The 20,511-nt window shown below is 40.7% G+C and overlaps 1 protein-coding gene across 4 annotated transcripts in view; it reads left to right on the forward strand.

Moving 5' to 3' along the window:
• The window catches only part of LOC136881132 (sialin), a 90,067-nt gene extending 72,204 nt beyond the window's left edge, over positions 1-17,863 (forward strand). For all 4 annotated transcript variants that reach the window (XM_067153798.2, XM_067153799.2, XM_067153797.2 and 1 more), the window contains one exon: positions 14,892-17,863. In XM_067153798.2, the coding sequence (XP_067009899.2) occupies positions 14,892-15,071 (180 nt within the window). In that variant the 3' untranslated portion in view covers positions 15,072-17,863. The remainder of the gene's footprint in view (positions 1-14,891) is intronic.
• Positions 17,864-20,511: the final 2,648 nt, after the last annotated feature.

The following is a 20,511-nucleotide window of genomic DNA, read 5'->3' on the forward strand; positions in this document are numbered from 1 at the left end:
GCAAATTTGTGTAACGTGACACGACAAAATGTAAGAAGATGTACAATATTAGAAGGATCCACCTTTCAATACTTCGTTGTAAGTTGAACTAAAAAGAAGTCACAACTTGTTTATTGGGACCGGTTTCGACACATTACAAGTGTCATCATCAGCCAAATAGTAAAGTAGGGCAAGATATAAAGATCTTAAAACAACTAATACATTGAACACAGGCAAAAAATTAACATTGATTCATATCGTAGCAATTCGGTTAATGTCCAAAACACAACGATCGCAGTCAAGAGAGTAAACAGAACATCATTGTCTTGCGGCGAAAACAAATATAGTTGAAGTTCACAAGCAGGTCGTTGCTGGACAGGTCTTGTAGGCATGTGTTTCTCAGGCCGAAGAGTAAAAGGCGACGTAATTGAAGTCTTAGGGAAACAGTGTAGGATTTAATTTCGTCAAATTCAAAGTAGATATAATTTAAAACATTAAAAAGAATAAAGTCAAATAAAAATATATTAAAAATAGGAAGAAATAATAAAAGAAAATTGTAATGTGAGGTTCAACTCGAAACAACTTGCCGTAGTAATTGATAGATGAATGGGAGATGATAAAGAAAAGGTTGGGGAACGTTTATTAGAGGGTGGTGGTGGTGGTGGTGGTGATTATTGCTATTGGAGGAAGTGCAAATGGGTAAATAACTTCTATATAACACTAAACCGAGGAAAAAAGAGGAAGAGGTCCGACACTTCGAAAAATGAAGAAATCGGTAAAGGGAGACAAGGGCCACGAAGGGCGTGAACATGAAAGACTCCCTAGCCCTCGCAAACCTAATAGCGTCGGGGTCGGAAAAGAACAAGAGTTGACCAAGGGAGGTCGGACAGGATAGATGAAAATGAGGAGCCTGGCACAAGTAAGTGGAAGCAATGCCAGGACTCAGCTAAGGGCCCCGTGATCGCCAACCCACGCTCCGAAGTTCAGAGCCCCTGGGGGGTTAGAGAGTGGGAAGGAAAGGAAAAATGGAAGGGATCCGATATTTCGAAAAATTAAGATAACGGCCAAAGGAAGACAAGGGCCACGAAGGGCGTGAAAATGAAAAACTCCCTAGCCCTCGGAAACCTAATAGCATCGGGGTCGGAAAAGAACAAGAGTTGACCAAGGTAGGTCGGACAGGATAGATGAAAGTGAGGAGCCTGGCACAAGTAAGTGGAAGTAATGCCAGGACTCAGCTAATGGCCCCGTGGTTGCCAACCCACGCTCCGAAGTTCAGAGCCCCTGGGGCTTAGAGGGTGGGAGGGAAAAGGAAGAGGTGGTAAGGTGGGGGGGGAACTAAGGAGGATCAAGGGGGATGTTGCGGAAGGGGGAAGTGGCATGAGAGGGTATTGTGTAAATTGTGAAAGATTGATCTCTTACTTGTTGACTTCAGGTTATTTAAAATGGAGATGAGAAAATCGAAAAGGGCATTGGGCTTCTCAGAAATATCATTCAGATTAAGATTTGGATTGAAAAACTGGTCAAGGTGTATAAAACAGTTTTCGGTGATGTCTAGGAGAGGGCATTTATTCAGAGTGCTGAGAATTTCAATATCCTGGTTTATTGTAGTGAAAACATGTTTTGTGTCATGTATGTGTTGTCCCACTGCCAAAAATCTGTTGTGCTTTATTGCATTAACGTCTTCAAGGTACCTAATTTTGAAGTTACGACCAGTTTGACCTATGTAAGAAGAATTACAGTTGTGTCACTTAAAATGATATACGCCTGATTTAGAAAAGACGCTTGTTCTATTAATGGAGTCTGACGGAAGCGTAACCATAGCAACCGTGCAAGGCCATGACCGGGAGATATCTTTGTGATCATTTGATTTTCGCAAAGGAAAAAGTGGTTACATTTTTTCCCTTCTAAGTATTTATCTTAAAATCTGCATGCATTTTCTTTGTACTCATACACATTAATGTCTTCACGTAACAATGTGTAAAGAATTTCACTGCATAGGATACCTTCGAACGTAGGCGTAACAAAAGCATTTGCTCACATTCGGGAACATGAAAACCGGTTTGATTTATTGAGGACCGTTCGATTGCACAAGCAGAACTCGAGGAAACTTGACAGAGGAGGGGCCTTAAAAATGAGCTGGTTTGCGATTAATCATTCTGAAACCAAAAGACATTCGAAGATGCTTAAGATGTCGAAGAATAGAGCATTTGACCCCTTACATTCACATAATGAACTTTCCAAGTTTCAAAAGAATAACACGGTCCTAGAGAGATACAAAATTTGAAGATGGAAATATTTTTGTAAACTTGGCAATTTTACCGTCTAAATGTCAATTCCGTCTACCGTTAGAAAGCTCTCTCTGACCCCATGATGTCGGTACCACCAGTAACATGTCGTACGGAATTTCAAAAGTTACCGAATATTTTTGAACATTTGGTATCATTGGAAATAGGAATTCCAGCTGTTCTCAGACTTCAACTTCATAAATTATAACGGAAACGATCCATACGACTTGCATACGTGCATCTGCCGACCGATACGAACATTCGCAAGGGAACATCTTATCCACAGCTATGTCATCCATCTGTCTCTGTTCTCATCATTGGGCACTTATAAATAAAATAGTATTGAACTATCTTAGTTTAAAAAAAGTCAATAACCTGATGAGCTATACTTTGTTCATTGTGGCAAAATGTAATCAACCAGTCACAACTGATCCGCACTTAGGACGTCGCCCAGGTGAAAGAAACCCTATCTTTTGTTTTACCTAGTATTTTCATAAATAATTGCTTCCGTTTCGCTGTGCAACGTCCGGGGAGCCATCTGGTGGCGAATGAACGTGCCATTTTCCACTTCTATTATAACGTCTAAATTTCAAAAAGCCATTGTTTAAGAAGCCTTTCTCGTGGACAGTCGAGATTTTCTTCTGATAACGCAGAGCACAGTTCTCTGCGAAACGTAAAGAATTTCACCTCATTTTCTTGACACGGCGTAAGCCCAAACGCCTATACAGTATCATGTCTATAATTGCAAAATATTTGGAAATTTATTGAACATCTCGCTTGGTAAATTATCCTAAACCTTAACTCCTCTTTCTATAAATGAATATTTTCCTCAATTTGTCCTCTTGAATTCCAGCTTTATCTTCTCTCCTTTTGAAGACACCACTCAAACTTGTTGGTCTACTAATGTCATTTCACGCCATCTTCCACTGACAGATGGGAACATACCACTTAGTCGAGGAGCTCGTCTCCTTTCTCCTAAGTCTTGCAAGCCCAAACTTTCAACATTTTTGTAACGCTACTCTTTTGTCGGAAATCAACCAGAACAAATCGAGCTGCTTTCATTTGCACTTTTTCCAGTTCTTGAATTAAGTAATCCTGGTGAGGGTCCCATACACTAGGCCCATACTCTAGTTGGAGCATGGGCGCCCATATGACAGTTTGTAGCGGGGGCGGGGGGTGGGGGGCGGGGGGAGACGTGGTGGTATTTAGTATTTTTAAGATTTTGGAAGATAAATGGTGACTTGTATTCTGCGGTAGAATAACTCACGGTATACCCTGCCTGTTGGTGGGAGACGGTACTACCACTTCTACGTAATACTGACTTTTAAATCATTTTCTTGAAAGGAAAACACCTGACTATATTAGATTTTTGCCTTTCCCTGAGAGCTATGGGGAAGGGGGGCGACCCTACCTTGCCCCCGTGTATGGGCGCCCTTGAGTTGGAGTCTTACCAGAGACTTATAAGCTCTCTCCTTTACATTTTTACTACAAATCCTAAACACCCTAATAACCATGTGCAACGATCTGTACCCTTTATTTACAATCCCATTTATGTGATTACTCCAATGAGATCTTTCCTGATAGTAACACCTAGGTACTTATTGTGATCCCCAAAAGGAACTTTCACCCCATCAACGCAGTAATTATAACTGAGAGGACTTTTCCTATTTGTGAAATTCAAAACCTGAATTTGAACCCCGTTTATCATTATACCATTGCCTGCTGTCCATCTCACAACATTATCAAGGTCATTTTGCAGTTGCTCACAATCTTGTAACTTATTTATTACACTATACAGAATAACATGATCTGCAAAAGGGCTTATCTCTGATTCCACTTCTTTACTCATATTACATTTATAAGAAAACATAAAGGCCCAATAATACTGCTTGAGTAATTCCCCTCTTAATTATTACAGGGTCAGGTAAAGCTTCGCCTACTCTAATTCTCTGAGTTCTATTTTCTAGAAATATAGCAACCCATTCAGTCGCTCTTTTGTCTAGTCCAATTTCATTCATTTTTGCCAGTAGTCTCTCATGATCTACCCTATCAAATGCCTTAGGTCAATCGCGATACAGTCCATTTGACCTCCTCAATCCAGGGTATCTGCTATATCTTGCTGGAATCCTACAAGTTGAGCTTCAGTGGAATAACTTTTTTTTGCTAGTTTACGTTGAACCGACACAGATAGGTCTTATGGCGACGATGGGATAGGAAAGGGCTAGGAGTGGTAAGGAAGCGGCCGTGGCCTTAATTAAGGTACAGCCCCAGCATTTGCCCGGTGTGAAAATGGGAAACCACGGAAAACCATTTTCAGGGCTGCCGACAGTGGGGTTCGAACCTACTATCTCTCGAATACTGGATACTGGCCGCACTTAAGCGACTGCAGCTATCGAGCTCGGTATAACATTTTCTAAACCTTAACTACCTTCTATCGCATCAGTTATTAATTTCGCAAACAATGTCTAACATAATCAGAAAGAATGCTTGCCTAAAGCTTATATGTAATGCATGTCAATGCATGGTCGCCACTTAAGCATTGATCAATTTACTTTAAAATAATGTACATTAATTTATTTTACAAGTTGCTTTACGTTGCACCGACACAGATATGTCTTATGGCGACGATGGGACAGGAAGGTACTAGGAGTGGGAAGGAAGCGTCCGTGGCCTTCACTAAGGTACAGCTCCAGCATTTGCCTTGTGTGAAAATGGTAAACCACAGAAAACCATCTTCAGGGCTGCCGACAGTGGGGTTCGAACCCACTATCTCCCGAATACTGGACACTAACCGAACTTATGCGAGTGCAGCTATCGAGCTCGGTAATGTACATTCAATTCTAGTACATATTCTGTAATACTGCTTGCGGTTTAAAATTTTGAAATGTTTCATGAAGAAGATTTAAACGATTTTTTCTGTTGGGATTCCCCACACTCATAGTTTGAGAGCCACTTCACGTCTAACGAAACAGAGACTTAAGTCCATACTTGTGTAATATTCACTCCCTGTGAGAATTATTTGACCACAGTTTCTGTGTTTCTTATCGGATTCTTTTGTCCGCCCTCTTCTTATCTTCAACATTCAAGTAGTTAATTTAACTTCTTATCGCGCACGTGTTCGCGTCATGTTTCATCGCACTTGTATTCAATGTTTATGTTTTCATTGTTTTTAACAATGTTGTTTCTAAAACTGTAGGGCCACGTTTTTCCCCAGAATTCGCCAATGTACGCGGTCGCTCATTTCAACTGTTATTTTGCTTAGCGGTGTTTCTACGGATCCGTACCTCGGCGGTTTGTGCCTCTACTGTTAGTAACACCACTGCGCAAGAGCTGGCACTCCAGTTGCAATTTTCAATGCCAAATGACAGTGTTATCGCCCCCCCACTTGACCGCGCACACGTGAGTGAAAATGGAGGAGGCCCGCACAAGTTTATCGCGGCGTGATACTGAAGATTGTTTAACTACTGTAATGTATATGATGGGACAAGCATACAGTACGTGCAATCTAACTCCTAAGCTACTTTCCGCAATATCAGAATCAGGCATGCTGTTTTACTCGAGACGATATGTCGAATCACCTGGGGAGCAGGACGAATCGTCCTGATGTAGGATTGAGGCAGCGGTGGTTTTACCGCGTACATATCCGCTGTCGTCTCAGCGCGTGCTGCCATGGCCGACTAAATAATAACAGTGAAATTTCAGAGGGTTTTATTCAATAACAATTGGCCACATTATTCCAAGCTTGAAGAAAGTGGTCGTATAATAAATTTACAAGAAAAACTGTTCGCAGGAAATAACAACAGAGCAGTAACTGCAAATGTGATCAGAAAGAAACATTGGTTCACTAGACATCCTACCATTTCACGATAGAGGCAACGCAGTCATTTACGTATTAGTAGCTGTGATAACGAGATTAGTGTCCATATATAGTACACATTCAACAATGCTGTCGTCAGAAAAAATACCCTTGGTCTATTTCTAATACGATATTATGTTAGCGTAAGTTAATGCTGCTAGGGAGGCGATTCATTTTAAATTTTAGTTAATTTTAAACATAACCATGTTTTCTAAGGAAGGCCTTGGTAACAATCGTTATTATTTCACGAAGGCGAATGATTTTATTGTTTCCATGAAATGTAAGCATATTTCAGCTGTTGTTTATGCATTTTGCTCAGAACGTGTCACCTCGCGTACTGATCGATCGTGTGAATGGTCTCGACCTCGCATCTCAAACGTAGGGAAAGAGAATTACAACAGGGGAAGAGAGTAGAGAACTTTTTCTGATAAAAAACTTCAGGCTTGATGTTGGACCTATTGAAACTCCTGACATTGAAACCGCATGTACACCATCACAATTATGCATGAGAAGAAAACTTCAGAATCACTTAAAGTTGCCAGTAAGTGGTTATTTATATTGTGTGCCTGTATTTATAATATGATCAAGTCCACGTCTGTAATATAACGGTTGGCGCTACTAGCTGCCTTCCTCGGGGGCACGAGCTTGAATCTTGACACTGCTAGAAACTTAAGATTGGCATGAGGGTTGGTATGTGCTTAAACGGTGAATGCAGCTCATTTCCATTAGGGATGTCCTTGAAAAGAAATGCACCACCTCGGGACGAGGACATGAATTTACGGATTTAAAATACGATATTTCTGTGAGCTATTGATATTGCGTAATGGACACCTATTTGTGTAATTATATTTGCCTATTGAGTTTCCAAATCCATTTCGTTAGGTAGTGACGGAATACTATAACATTTCATACTTTGGTCCGTAATACAGTACGGTATATGATTATTATTATTATTATTATTATTATTATTATTATTTATTATAATATTGGCTATAATTAAGACTATGGCAATACAATGTGTATCTATTATGATGTGTGTGCTCTAAAAATGATGGCCTACTGCGCTTGCTTTGCAAATATAACATTGCTAAAATAATTTCTTTCTAATTGTCAATCTATTTGTAAAATGGTTAAAATACATGTTGTAAAGAGTTATTTTGCATTAATTAAAATGTATAAATCCCGAATTACTTCTTGCGATTTACTGCTATGATTCACCGTCTTTCCACATGCATTTCATGAGTTCGTGAAGAAAACCTTTGTATCGCAGTATCTATTAATGCAGGAAACAAGCACATAGTTCTGCCCGAACGTCATGACATAAAAAAATAACTATCAGTTTCCCGCTGGCTCCGCCCGCAATGTACAAAGTGTGGTGTTGTTCGTTACTATCCTCACGGATGTATTTGCAAAGTTTCGAGTTAATGAAATAAAGCACATGATCTGCTGTGGTAACAGAATGTAATATGTCAACAAACCACTTGAAAATACATCACACAAAGAAATTGAATTAAACGTTCCTTGGAACAACACTACGCACCGAACTGTTAAAAAGTCCTTCAAAGATCTTCGTCATGGAGACAAATGTACTCTTCTCAGAATCTACCAATTTAAGTAGTTATTACCTTAAAAGAAAGCGCTTGATCCACTGAGTGTTTTAGACCAAAACGAACTGTGTACCCCAATTAGAACGAAAGATATGATTACTTCAATGAGAAAAAATGAAGAAATGTGATGTCAAATTGAATGTGCACTCATAACTTTCCTCAGAATCAACCAGTTTGAATAGTTAAGAGCTGAAATGAAATAGCTTGATCCACTGAGTGCTCTTAGGCCAAAACTAACTCCGTACCACCGAGCTCGATAGCTGCAGTCGCTTAAGTGCGGCCAGTATCCAGTATTCGGGAGATAGTAGGTTCGAACCCCACTGTCGGCAGCCCTGAAAATGGTTTTCCGTGGTTTCCCATTTTCACACCAGGCAAATGCTGGGGCTGTACCTTAATTAAGGCCACGACCGCTTCCTTTCAACTCCTAGCCCTTCCCTGTCCCATCGTCGCCATAAGATCTATCCGTGTCGGTGCGGCGTAAAGCAACTAGCCAAAAAAAAAAAAAAAAAAAGAACTCCGTACCTCAATTAGAACCAAAGATATGATTGCTTCAAAGAGACAAAAAATTGAAAAAATAAAATAATTTGAGGAAGGCGGAAATTAAGTGATTTATATTACCTGATGACAAATCTGTGCATGAATACCTTTCAGTTAAAAAATGAAGGAAATCGACCGGATAGAATGGCCTGACTGACTGACTTTAGTTTTCATGAAAAATTTTAATATATATTTAATATATAGATCATCTGGAGACAGCACTGTAAAGTGAATCGTCTTCTTCTACTACTTATTCTCCTTCTTAATTTATTTATTGGGTTCCGCTTTCGCGTTATCCCCAGCCACTGGTCGTTTTATCGTGTAAAGCCAAAACAATTGTAAAGCGGGGTGGGGGCAGATAAGAAATTAGCTGAAAACATATGTAGGTATCATACACTGTGTCAAAAACAATACAAAACAGAACTTGGGATAGAGAATGTACAGGGACACAAGGTTCTACTCTTCACGCCAGTGTGATCCATCCTGGCGGCTATCTGTATTACAAACATGACTGGATCAACACATAGGGAATGCGGTCTTTGAATCTACTTTAGACAAAAACATAGAAAAGGATTCAGCGATAGCGGGTCACTGTAAAATGATTAAATATATGCATGTACACATCACACATATTCCAGCTTATTATGGTCAGCTGCTGATGAAGGTGCCCCTAAGTATTTCTCGTAATTTCCACCCGGAGCAGCACATTGCCATACGCACGGAGCACTGATCTCTATACATCGATCGCTGATGGCAGGTCTCCGCTGCAGGAGAAAGTACGCCAAGTTGAGTGCGCGGTTCGCCATGTTGGCGTACCCAACCTAGAGCTCTCCTTATGGGGAAGCAATGATAATAAAGTCAATTTTAAGTCGCAATTAATGGCGCATTGGAATAATTAAAAATATAGAGACATGTTCACTCAAAGCATAAGGACATTGGAATCACTGACACGTCATTCCGAGGTCACTAAATCTCCGGGATAGCAATAAACATGAGTGTATAACAACGGCCGACAAACATTAACTTAGGTGCTGAATACATGCAATTAGCGATCGGTAACACAATACAAGTGAAAACCAGTTTCTGGAAACATTGCTGTAAATTGTATACATGTATGCCACGAAATTATGCATTCTTAAAATGATGTACCTATAAACGTAGCTCACTATACAGGCCTAGATTCGACATTCGTAATCGGTGCTTGATAATGAATTTCTGTTTCCTGTTTCAATGAAATAACGCGCATATTATCAAATTAAAATATCAGTGAAGCAAATGTACACATTTATAAAACCAGCAAATATTCAAAACTTGTCAATATATCACATTACCTGCAGCTTAATTTACTATTACAGACCTCTTTAATTAAATTCAGCTAGCAAAGCGATATTGATAGTCATCATCAGATATATGTAACACCAGTTAAGAGTCCCAAATACCACGAATTGTATAATGGGATAGCCCCAAACACCCACCACACTTTCCCTTCTCACTCCCATAATTATTACTGATGTAAATAAGGTCTAGAATTCCCCCAGACTTCATTTTCTAAGATTATTATAAGGTCACGTCAATTATTTCATCGAAACAGTCAGTTTAATTACGAGAAATAAAAAAAATATATAAGTAAATTTTTACTTGCAGTTAATGTTCAGTAAAATTGAAAACAGTTGGCTGTACATCACTTCTAAGGTGTACAGTTTGTCCATTTCTATCAAAACAGTCTTCCTCTAAGTGATCCGAGCAGAGAACAGCTGTTTTAGAAGGCTCCCAATTCTCCCGCCTGATACTCCTAATCGATGATCTTAGATGTTCGGGTCTCGAGAAAGGAAACCTACAAAAATGAATTGCCATTTTGCTCCCGGAATATGCGAAATAAGATACAATAAACCTAAAACTCAAAACACTACCCTAGGAAGATTCTTATGTACAGTATAAAACTCCCCGAGGAAATGATTTCTCCTTCTACTGATCGGTTCTGTTTGTACATCCATAAGCTGAACACTGCGGTATGTTAATACCCCGTAGAATGTTTCTTCATTCATATTTCAGATAAACACATCATCATCATCTGTCGGCTTTTTCCCTCGGACACAGCGAGGGATCCCACCTCTACCGCCTCAAGGGCAGTGTCCTGGGGCTTCAGACTCTTGATCGGGGATACAACTGGGGAGAATGACCAGTACCTCGCCCAGGCGGCCTCACCTGCTATGCTGAACAGGGGCCTTGTAAAGGGATGGGAAGATTGGAAGGGATAGGCAAGGAAGAGGGAAGGAAGCGGCCGTGGCCTTATGTTAGGTACCATCCCGGCATTCGCCTGGAGGAGAAGTGGGAAACCACGGAAAACCACTTCCAGGATGGCTGAGGTGGGAATCGAATCCACCTCAGTTGACCTCCCGAGGCTGAGTGGACTCCGTTCCAGATCTCATACCACTTTTCAAATTTCGTGGCAGAGCCGGGAATCGAACCCGGGCCTCCGGGGGTGGCAGCTAATCACGCTAACCACTACACCACAGAGGCGGACTCAGATAAACACATACATATTTAAATTGAATCTTGTAATCCACAAGTATACTACAAGGCAACGAACCTAAATTCGTAAAATACACTACTATTTACTTTGCAATAACAAAGCACAGAACACTCGTGGAACTACAATCAAGAGGCCTGGCGTCACTGAACTAAGCATAAACAAAGCAAGCGCGCTCCTCGTGGTCTACTGCACCGTGCGCTCACTGCCATCTTACTGCGCCAGTCACCTTCTATTCGGCTTACTGGTAACCAAGCTACCAGCCATCCAGGCACGGAGCCTATACAGCCTGTCTCGTAGGCAACGGTCTAGGGAGGTCAAGTCACGAATGCTTCTTATGGAGCCGCCATATTGGGTCTTTAAGCGAGGGTAACCAAAGGCAAGTGTATTAGATTTTAGAGGATTTCTGTGCCGTACATTGAAATAAAAACAAAATACCAACTATTTTTCATAAAGAATTTAATTGGACATCTACTGTTCATGTATATATAACTATAACTGTATAATACTCAAATGATATGAATACATTCACAGCTATTTGAAGAGGCAGATAATTAACAGAGCCTGAAATTCATTTTTTTTTTTTTGAGAAACAAGTATCAACAGAAAAGCTCATGTCCTACTCTTTTACTTCCTTACAACATTGTCTTTCTGTGTTTCTTATTAATATCATCTGTGAAATACGTAATCTTATTGACATAAACATAGAAATCCGTATAGTACCTGTGTCATATTATGATTACCGGTACATGAAATACTGAACTTGAAGTACTGTACTTAAAGTACTAAAAGACAGTTGTAAAAAATTACCTTCAGCGTTTTCTTTATTAAGAAAGTAATTACCGATACTGCGTTTCTAAAAGGTTACTCCAGTACGTTGACAAGCACTGAATGCCTCTTGACTTGAGTGCATTAAATTATGTATGGTAACTGTTGTTATCCATTCTTGTAGTATTTCTTTGGGTTCTAAGGCAAAAATACTCTGCATATGTGCAACAAGAGTGGTGTTCTTAGCTACTCTTAACTAGTTTATTGATAACCCTTGCAGCTATATAGTATAAAGTGGTGCTGGTGATTATTATTTTAAGAGGAAGTACAACTGGGCAACCATCCTCTATAAACACTAATCAGAAGAAAACAAATGGAAGGGGTCCAACACTTCGAAAAATGGAGGTATCGGCAAAATAAAGATGAAGGCCACAAAGTGCGTGGAAATGAACAACTTTCTAGGCCTCGAATGCGCTAATGCCGTCGCGGTCGGAAAAGAATAAGTGTTGACCAGGGGAGGTCGGATGGACTAGAATAGGTGAGAGCTAACACATGTAAGTGAAAGCAATGTAAAGACTCAGCTAAGGGCCTCGTAGTCACAACCCAAATTGATTTCCCCCTGTGGGCGGGTGCAATAGAATAACACCCACGGTATCCCATGCCTCTCATAAGATATGACTGAAAGGGGCGTCAGGAGCTCCTAACTAGGGAGCGTGGGTTGGTGACCACGGGGCTCTTAACTGAGTCATAACATGTTTCGATAATAATAATAATAATAATAATAATAATAATAATAATAATAATAATAATAATAATAATAATAATAATAATAATAATGGTTAAGAAAATTAAAGCCACTGGTAGACAAGATTCCATAAGAAATAGAAATTCAGTCACTATTAAGTTGAGTTAACCTAGGTTAGGCTATTTTAGGGATTACATTAGGATATTGTTAGGCTACGGTACGTTAAATTACGGTTAGTGCGAGTGTTGTAACCTTTAAGTATTTATCCAGCCATCTCCATAGAGCATTTAAGATGAATGAAATATAGCTGTAAATAATAACTACAGTACCGTATAAGACTGCTATTAACAATTGTTGTTGTAATGATGACAAGCTGGACACAAATTGTTGGTTTGAAGTGATAGGCCAGCGAAATTAACCAATTACGGTTAAAATTCCTGACCTTGCCGGGAATCGAACCCGGGATCCCTGTGACCAAAGGCCAGCACGCTAACCATTTAGCCATGGAGCCGGACACATGAAAAGGAAATTTTCATAAACATTAATACTACTATTACACATTTCCTGTTACTTTTCTTGCTTGTTTTGAAAAACATTTCTCTTTCTTTGGGAGGTTTCCTATTATATGTCAAAGACTTGGGTGGATTAGGGACGTTGAAAATTTTTGGAATGAATTCCACTTGAGTAGTTTACGTTCATCTGCCCCCTGTCCGACTCGTTGGCTGAATGGTCAGCGTACTGGCCTTCGGTTCAGAGGGTCCCGGGTTCGATTCCCGGCCGGGTCGGGGATTTTAACCTTAATTGGTTAATTCCAATGGCCCGGGGGCTGGGTGTTTGTGCTGTCCCCAACATCCCTGCAACTCACACACCACACATAACACTATCCTCCACCACAATAACACGCAGTTACCTACAAATGGCAGATGCCGCCTCCCCTCATCGGAGGGTCTGCCTTACAAGGGCTGCAATCGGCTAGAAATAGCCACACGAAATTATTATTATTATTATCTGCCCCCTTTAGTTCAAACTGCGATTCTTCAAAATTACGCTAGAAGAAAATACATAATAAGACCTATAAATATAAAACATCATTCATATAAACATATTATTATTCAGGAATAATACGAATGTATAACTTCACTAACCGCGCACAAGGCGGAATTATCTGTAGTTTGCCATTTGTCACGCCTACAGTTTTGTACCCACTGAGCTCTCCTTTGCTTATCTCTCGGGAAGCGAAACACTCTAATTCCGCCAGTTGTCTTATTTTGACAATTTGGTGCGGCACAGTATCCCATTTTCCTTCAAAATACAAGTAATAACTCACATCATTACATCGGGCACGCCCACATAACAACGATATTTAAGACCCAATTGCGGATTTAGCAACACCGCCTCGTAAAGCCCATTTGAATTCGCCCGCAAAGGATTGTGGTAGCGTGACCATACCTCCCTAGACAGACCTTGCTAGGTATCGCGGGAATGTAGGTATATGAGCACATCAGCGAAGTTGAAAATCTGAAAGTAGAAAAAGGAAAGAGTCTTACTTAGATATAATGTAGTGTTCTAGAGATGTATAGCTTCAGGACTTCCCGAGTGGGAGGTATTGATGGACAAGGAAACCTAAACACTTTATCTGTGATACTTCCGTACATTACTAAGCTAGGTTTCATAATTTTAGCCACCACAGTTTCTGACGCAAGGTCTTGGTGATTATTTTTACTAACACACTTTCTTCTTGCTATTTGCTTTACGTCGCACCGACACAGATATGTCTTACGGCGACGATGGGATAGGAAAGGTCTAGGAATTGGAAGGAAGCGGCCCGTGGCCTTAATTAAGGTACAGCGCCGGCATTTGCCTGGTGTGAAAATGGGAAACCACGGAAAACCATCTTCAGGGCTGCCGACAGTGGGGCTCGAACCCACTATCTCCCGATTACTGGATACTGGCCGCACTTAAGCGACTGCAGCTATCGAGCTCGCTCTAACACACTTTAAAAGTACGGTAGAGCCGCTTCAACAAATTTATATAGCCTCATCATTAGGCCAGTAAATCGCGGCTGGGGATGAGGATGAGGATGGTTGCCTAGTTGTACTTCCTCTTAAAACAATAATCATCACCACCACCACTCATCTATCCGAATGACTGATCAGTTTCATCAATAAGGATGCATTAACTGAGGAGGAAACATTACTCAAGTACGTACTTCAGTCAGTTTTACCTTGGATTACACGCACCAAATATCCACACACAAGTGCCTGCGGAGCTGTTACCACAGTGGCGCACACTAGTGCCTGCGGAGCTAACGGGTACTACTTTCCGGATGGCCTTCGTGTATAGAGAGAGAGAGACAGTGAGAGACAGAGAGGGAGCATTAACATTACTATTTGTACCCATTTTGTCAGTTTCGATGTAAACCCCCCTCCATACCCGGCACTATATTCCTCAAACCCGGGTACCTTTTGTTGTTGTCTATACATTTTTGTGACCCCCCCCCCCCACTTCCCACTTCCTAATTACCAATCGCCTCTACTGAATTTATAAATTTATATAAAGTAGGTACTTTGTGGTTGTGTTTCAGCAAACCCTCACTGGATGGCACACAATATTCTACATCACCATGGCGATGGGCATTATTCCTTATGCATTCTTTCTGGTGTTCGGATCCGATGAAGAACAGAGCTGGAACAAGCCACAGGACAAGAAACGCGAAGCGATTCATTTAACAGTAGATGAAGAATCTGTCGACAACAAATGTTGAACACCGACCGGTGTTAAACGCTAATACCTTCGAACTGCTGGTGGAAATGAACCTTCCACTGTGCCAGTCCCTTCCAGTGAAACAGACTTATTCAGCTGTCGAGAAGTGTTGTCAGTGTAACCCTTCTGAGGCTAGACTGAGCCCTTTCGAGTTCCTAGTTAGCCCTATTTTACTAGAAAGGGCCCTCTGGGACTTTTAAACAGTTTCGCATATTCTGGTGTAAAATCGAAACTTCTGAGTTCAACTTTTATGGTATTTAAAAATTAAGGTAGCTATCAATAGAATATAAAAATCAGCCTAAGTGGCTGATACGGTAGAGTGCTGGCCTTCTGAGCCGAAGTTGGCGGGTTCGATGAACATGTTCATGTTGGTATATTTACCGGCATGTAAACGAGCTCCTACGGGACAAATTTTTGGCACATCGGTGTCACCTAGAAATCGTAGGAGGGCAAAGTGTATTGTTTATTTGTACTTCCCCTGCCGGGCTGAGTGGCTCAGACGGTTGAGGCACCGGCCTTCTGACCCCCACTTGGCAGGTTCCATCCTGTGGTTATTGAAGGTGCTCGAATACATCAGTCTCGTGTCGGTAAATCTACTGCAACGTAAGAGAACTCCCGCAGGACTGAATTCTGGCACTTTGGGGCGGAAACCGTAAAAATACTTAATGGAACGTTAAGCTAATAACATTATTATTATTATTATTATTATTATTATTATTATTATTATTATTATTATTATTATTATTATTACTATTATTATTATTATTATTATTTTATTTCCCATGGTGCAACAGCTCCGAAGGACCTTGGCCTACCAAGCGACTGTTGCTCATCTCGAAGGTCTGCTGATTACGAGGTGTTATGTGGTCAGCACGACGGTTCCTCTCAGCCGTTATTCTTGGCTCTCTAGACCGGGGCCTCCATCTCACCGTCAGATAGATCATCAATTGTAATCACGTAGGCTGAGTGGACCTCGAACCAGCTCTCAGATATGGGTAAAAATCCCTGACCTGGCTGGAATGGAAATCGTGGCCTCCGGGTAAAAGGCAGGCACGCTAACCTACACCGCGGGGCCGGCATTATTATTATTATTATTATTATTATTATTATTATTATTATTATTATTATTATTATTATTATTTACTTCCCCTTAGAACAGTGATCACCCAACAGCGCCGTAATAAGAATTGAGAAGTGTAAGATCAATGTATAACATTAAATAGCATGTTGAATTGTGACCAGCAGGAAACATAATTAATGACGAAGTAAACATCCGGTCGGATGAAATAATCCCCATAAATAAAGAAATAATCAGGATTTATTTACAACTAAGAACATATACATAAATGTAAAAATTCGGAGGTCCCAAAAAAGAAGTGTAAATAAACAGAAAAGATAATAACAATATGCAATATTCATTGTTATAGTAACACTACTTCACAGAGAGATAAACATGCAAATACTTTGAGGACTGTAATTGTTATTCACAGGGTGTAAAGCAGGACCATAGGTCTGGACAAATAAATGACCACATAAAGGAATAATGCTAATAGATTTTCTCTCTCGCTGATTTTTCTTTCAGCAAGAAACAATTGGTTAACAATGGTGATCTATCATCTTTAACAACAATAACAGACATTTTCAACAATAGGATAGCTCTCAGAGCACTTTTTATAACAACGGAGAATAATTGAGCTTCCAGTTTCCAAGGCCAACGAGCCTTCACGCATCCTAATAACTCTCTTGCACTTTCGTTACCCCTTTATTCCTCAGGGAAGCCAAAAAGAACACAAACATGAACGGAAAGAATCCTCAACTGATCGCGAGCGGAGTTCATACTAGAAATACAGGCCAAGACTAAGTTAACTTCCAAAATATTAGTAACATTTGGAAAATAGCCCGAAACACCAAAGAGGGAGGGAATACATAAAAGCACAAAGCGATCCCATGACATAACGTAATGGGGCACGAGGGCCAGTGAAAGAGAGGCTAATCCCATACTACCTAGTGACTAGAAGGAAACCAATCATTAATGACCGAAAATGAAAGATGCTATCAAATTTCGAAAATCCTAGTCACAAGAAACACAAATTGAGAAAAAGAAAACGATGGTCCACACTCGTGCTTAATTTTAGGACATTGTACCCATTAGATCGGTTATATTTGTTGCTTCAAAGGCTTAAAGAAACCTACATTGTACAGAAATAAATTGTTACCTGATTCTACATTAAAACAAGTACGCAGGGCACGATCCTAAACTTTACATCCTAAGGGAAAGCTGCCATCTTTCCTGAAGCCACAACAATGTTCTAGAATCACACAGTTTGGATGAGAAACCTGCCTTACTTGCTGCCCCAGCACGCCAGCTGTCTCACTCAAGGTGAGAACCTCGTCCGTCGATCAACAGCCTCTACCTTACACAGGGCAGGCTGGGCTAGGATTGGTTGAATAAAGTTTAGTAGCATTAACCTTAAGAAGAGACAAAAATAAGTGGTTGTCAACCCCAAATCATTACACTTCCTGCTAAATGAATGTAAATGAAAGTTCCAACATATTTTCCTAGGTGGCAATCTCAAACTGGAAAGTGCTATCCTAGGTAGGCTTCAGAACTTCATATTAGCATAGGGTTCAGCTTATCTCCATCAGAGGTCACATTATGCAGGTGTTAAAAATAATGCCTAACTCTGAGAAGAGGCCCACTTCATGTTAATGTACATTAATAATAGCAAATAACGTGCAGAGAACTTTAAGTGTAAAGCTTGATAAATTATTGTAATAAATACATACATAAATTGTTCTTGTTATCATCATCATCATCATCATCATCACTGAAGGTATTCTCGAAGACCAAATCGTTCAACAACTTCCGTCTTCAGCCTACGTCAACCTTTCAGGAATTACTGGGAATTTACTAAGTCAAGACATTGTCTGTTCACTGATTTCCAGCGAGTTTATAACTGTCTCCGTACCGTAACGGTTAGCACTATTAGCTGCCATCCACGGGAGCCGGGGTTCTAATCCCGATACTACGAGAAATTTAAGAGTGGTAGGACGGCTGGTATGTGGTTAAAATGGTACATGCATTGGTGGTTCTCGGGACGAGAACATGTCTTCTTTTAGGCAATTTATCGGTCTTAATCTTCCGAGGCCTTGCTAATCACAGTAATCTGACCTCAAACCAACCCCAGATCCAGGTGAGTGGGCCGTTAAATGGTCCTTAGCTAGGGTAAAGTTCAAAGGATCAGGGTGATCACAAAATCCCATTACCTTCTATGTATGGGGGTTCATTAAACATTAAACAGAAGGTTGCTGCTACACGTTACGAGACAGTTGATGAACTTAAGAATGCTGTTCGACATCCATTTACTACCATCACATTCATATCGTACATAGAGAAGAATCACACTCTGTTATGAAAACGATGGTGTACACATAGACACCCTGGAATGAATAATAATGAATTGTCACACTAACTCAAAGTTGTCCTCTGCCATGATCCCACAACAATAAGACACAACAATTCATTACCATCTAATGTAATACATAGGGAGTGATTGGACTTTGTGACCACCGTATGTATCTAATAAATTCCACATCAAAGTAGGCTTGGGACAAAAACATTTAATACTTTATATTTTGCTCTTTTCAATCTAGTGTTATAGCAAGTAGTGAGATAGAACAAATTGTACAGACACTAAGGTCTTGAAAGTGAGTCGTGATGAGTGCAAAGTTTATCCTACGCAGATTATATTGTTCTAGTAAGTGAGACAGTTGAATAGCTAAAGGAAAATATATCACTAGACTAGATGTATCAAACAAGATTACCCTAGTGATCAATCAAGATAAAACAGAGTGCATGAGACTTCCCACGATCCAGCCCCATTCTTTGAAGTTGATGCTTCTTCTTCTTCTTCTTCTTCTTCTGCAGTCACCTCACAGAATGTACGGCAGGTGACGATCATGAAGTAAGGTTTTGTATTTTGCTTTCTCATATCAAAGTCATCATATGGTGGATGTCGAAACGTTGTCGGAGGTTGAGCGCTTGGGATAATCTCCTCCTCCCTCATCCATGTCTCCCTTCTAAAAAGGGCACTAGGAAAGTCTTGCAATACGCAGAAACGGTTGCCTGGACACCCCTGTTATGGTGAGGGATGAAAAGAGCGGTGAAAACCGGTCTAGAAGACAGCAAGGCGCGACCTTCACATCAGTTGTTACCAAGCAGTGGGATTGAAAGCAAGTTAAGATGTCAGTGTGGTCTAAAGGTGAATATCGCGCAATTATCCGCTACAATTTTGCTCGTGGATTACCTGTCGACCAGTGCCTGGAGGAAATGACTCCTGTGCTGGGGAAAGACTATCCACATCGGACAACAATTTTCCGCTGGTACAAGGAGTTCCAAAGGGGAAATTTTGGGGTTGAAGACGATCCTCGTTCTGGGCGACCGTCTGAATCAGTGACTGAGGAAACCATTGAAGCTGTGGGGAAAATGTTCCAGCAAGAGAGGCGGTTGACATATCGGTAGGTAGCAGAGACCTCCACATCTCCGCAACAGACATTCTTCAATTCTACACGACCATCTCCGTGTTAGAAAGGATTGTTCCCTTAGGGTGCCCCATTCACTTTCAGAGGAACAAAGGGCATATCGAGTGAAATGGTGCCGAAAAAATGCTCAAACAGTTTGAAAATGGTACTTCGCGTAACGTCAATAGCATCGTTACAGGTAACGAAACTTGGGTTTATTATTACGATGTCCCAACAAAATCCCAGAACAAGGTGTGGCTGTTTGAAGATGAGAGTACTCCTGTGACTGTGCAAAAGTCAAGGTCAGTGAAGAAAAGAACGATTGCAGTATTCTTCACTAAACGGGGCATCCTGACTCGGGTTGTGCTAGAAACACAAAGGACAGTTACTGCGAAGTGGTACAGTGAGACTTGTCTGCCTCAGGTCATCCAGGCTTTCAAGCAGCTCCGTCCAAGGTCACGGCTCAACACTTGGCTCTTGCATCACGACAATGCTCCAGCACATCGTGCTAATGTAACAATGGATTTTTTTGTCAGATGAGGTTTACTGTGCTTGATGAACCTCCATACAGTCCTGACCTTGCCCCTAGTGACTTCGCACTCTTCCCAGAAGTGAAGATGAAGCTGAAAGGGCGGCGTTTTGCATCCGACGAGGAGCTTCTGGCTGCATGGGAACAAGAGTGTGAAAATGTAACCGAAAGGAAGTGGTAGAGTTGGTTCAGTGACTAGATTCGACATATGGAGAAGTGTATTGAGTGTGGTGGAAATTATTTTGTAAAAGTCTAAAGTGTTCACTCACATTGCAAAACTTTCCTAGTGCCCTTTGAATCTTGCTTTTTTGATCAGTTGTATCAGACTATATTTGTCATTTCGGAAGACGTGTTTGATATAAATAGGCTGATTTCCTTTTATTTGCTTCGT

The sequence above is a fragment of the Anabrus simplex genome, chromosome 9 (assembly GCF_040414725.1).
Source record: "Anabrus simplex isolate iqAnaSimp1 chromosome 9, ASM4041472v1, whole genome shotgun sequence".
Taxonomy (NCBI): domain Eukaryota; kingdom Metazoa; phylum Arthropoda; class Insecta; order Orthoptera; family Tettigoniidae; genus Anabrus; species Anabrus simplex.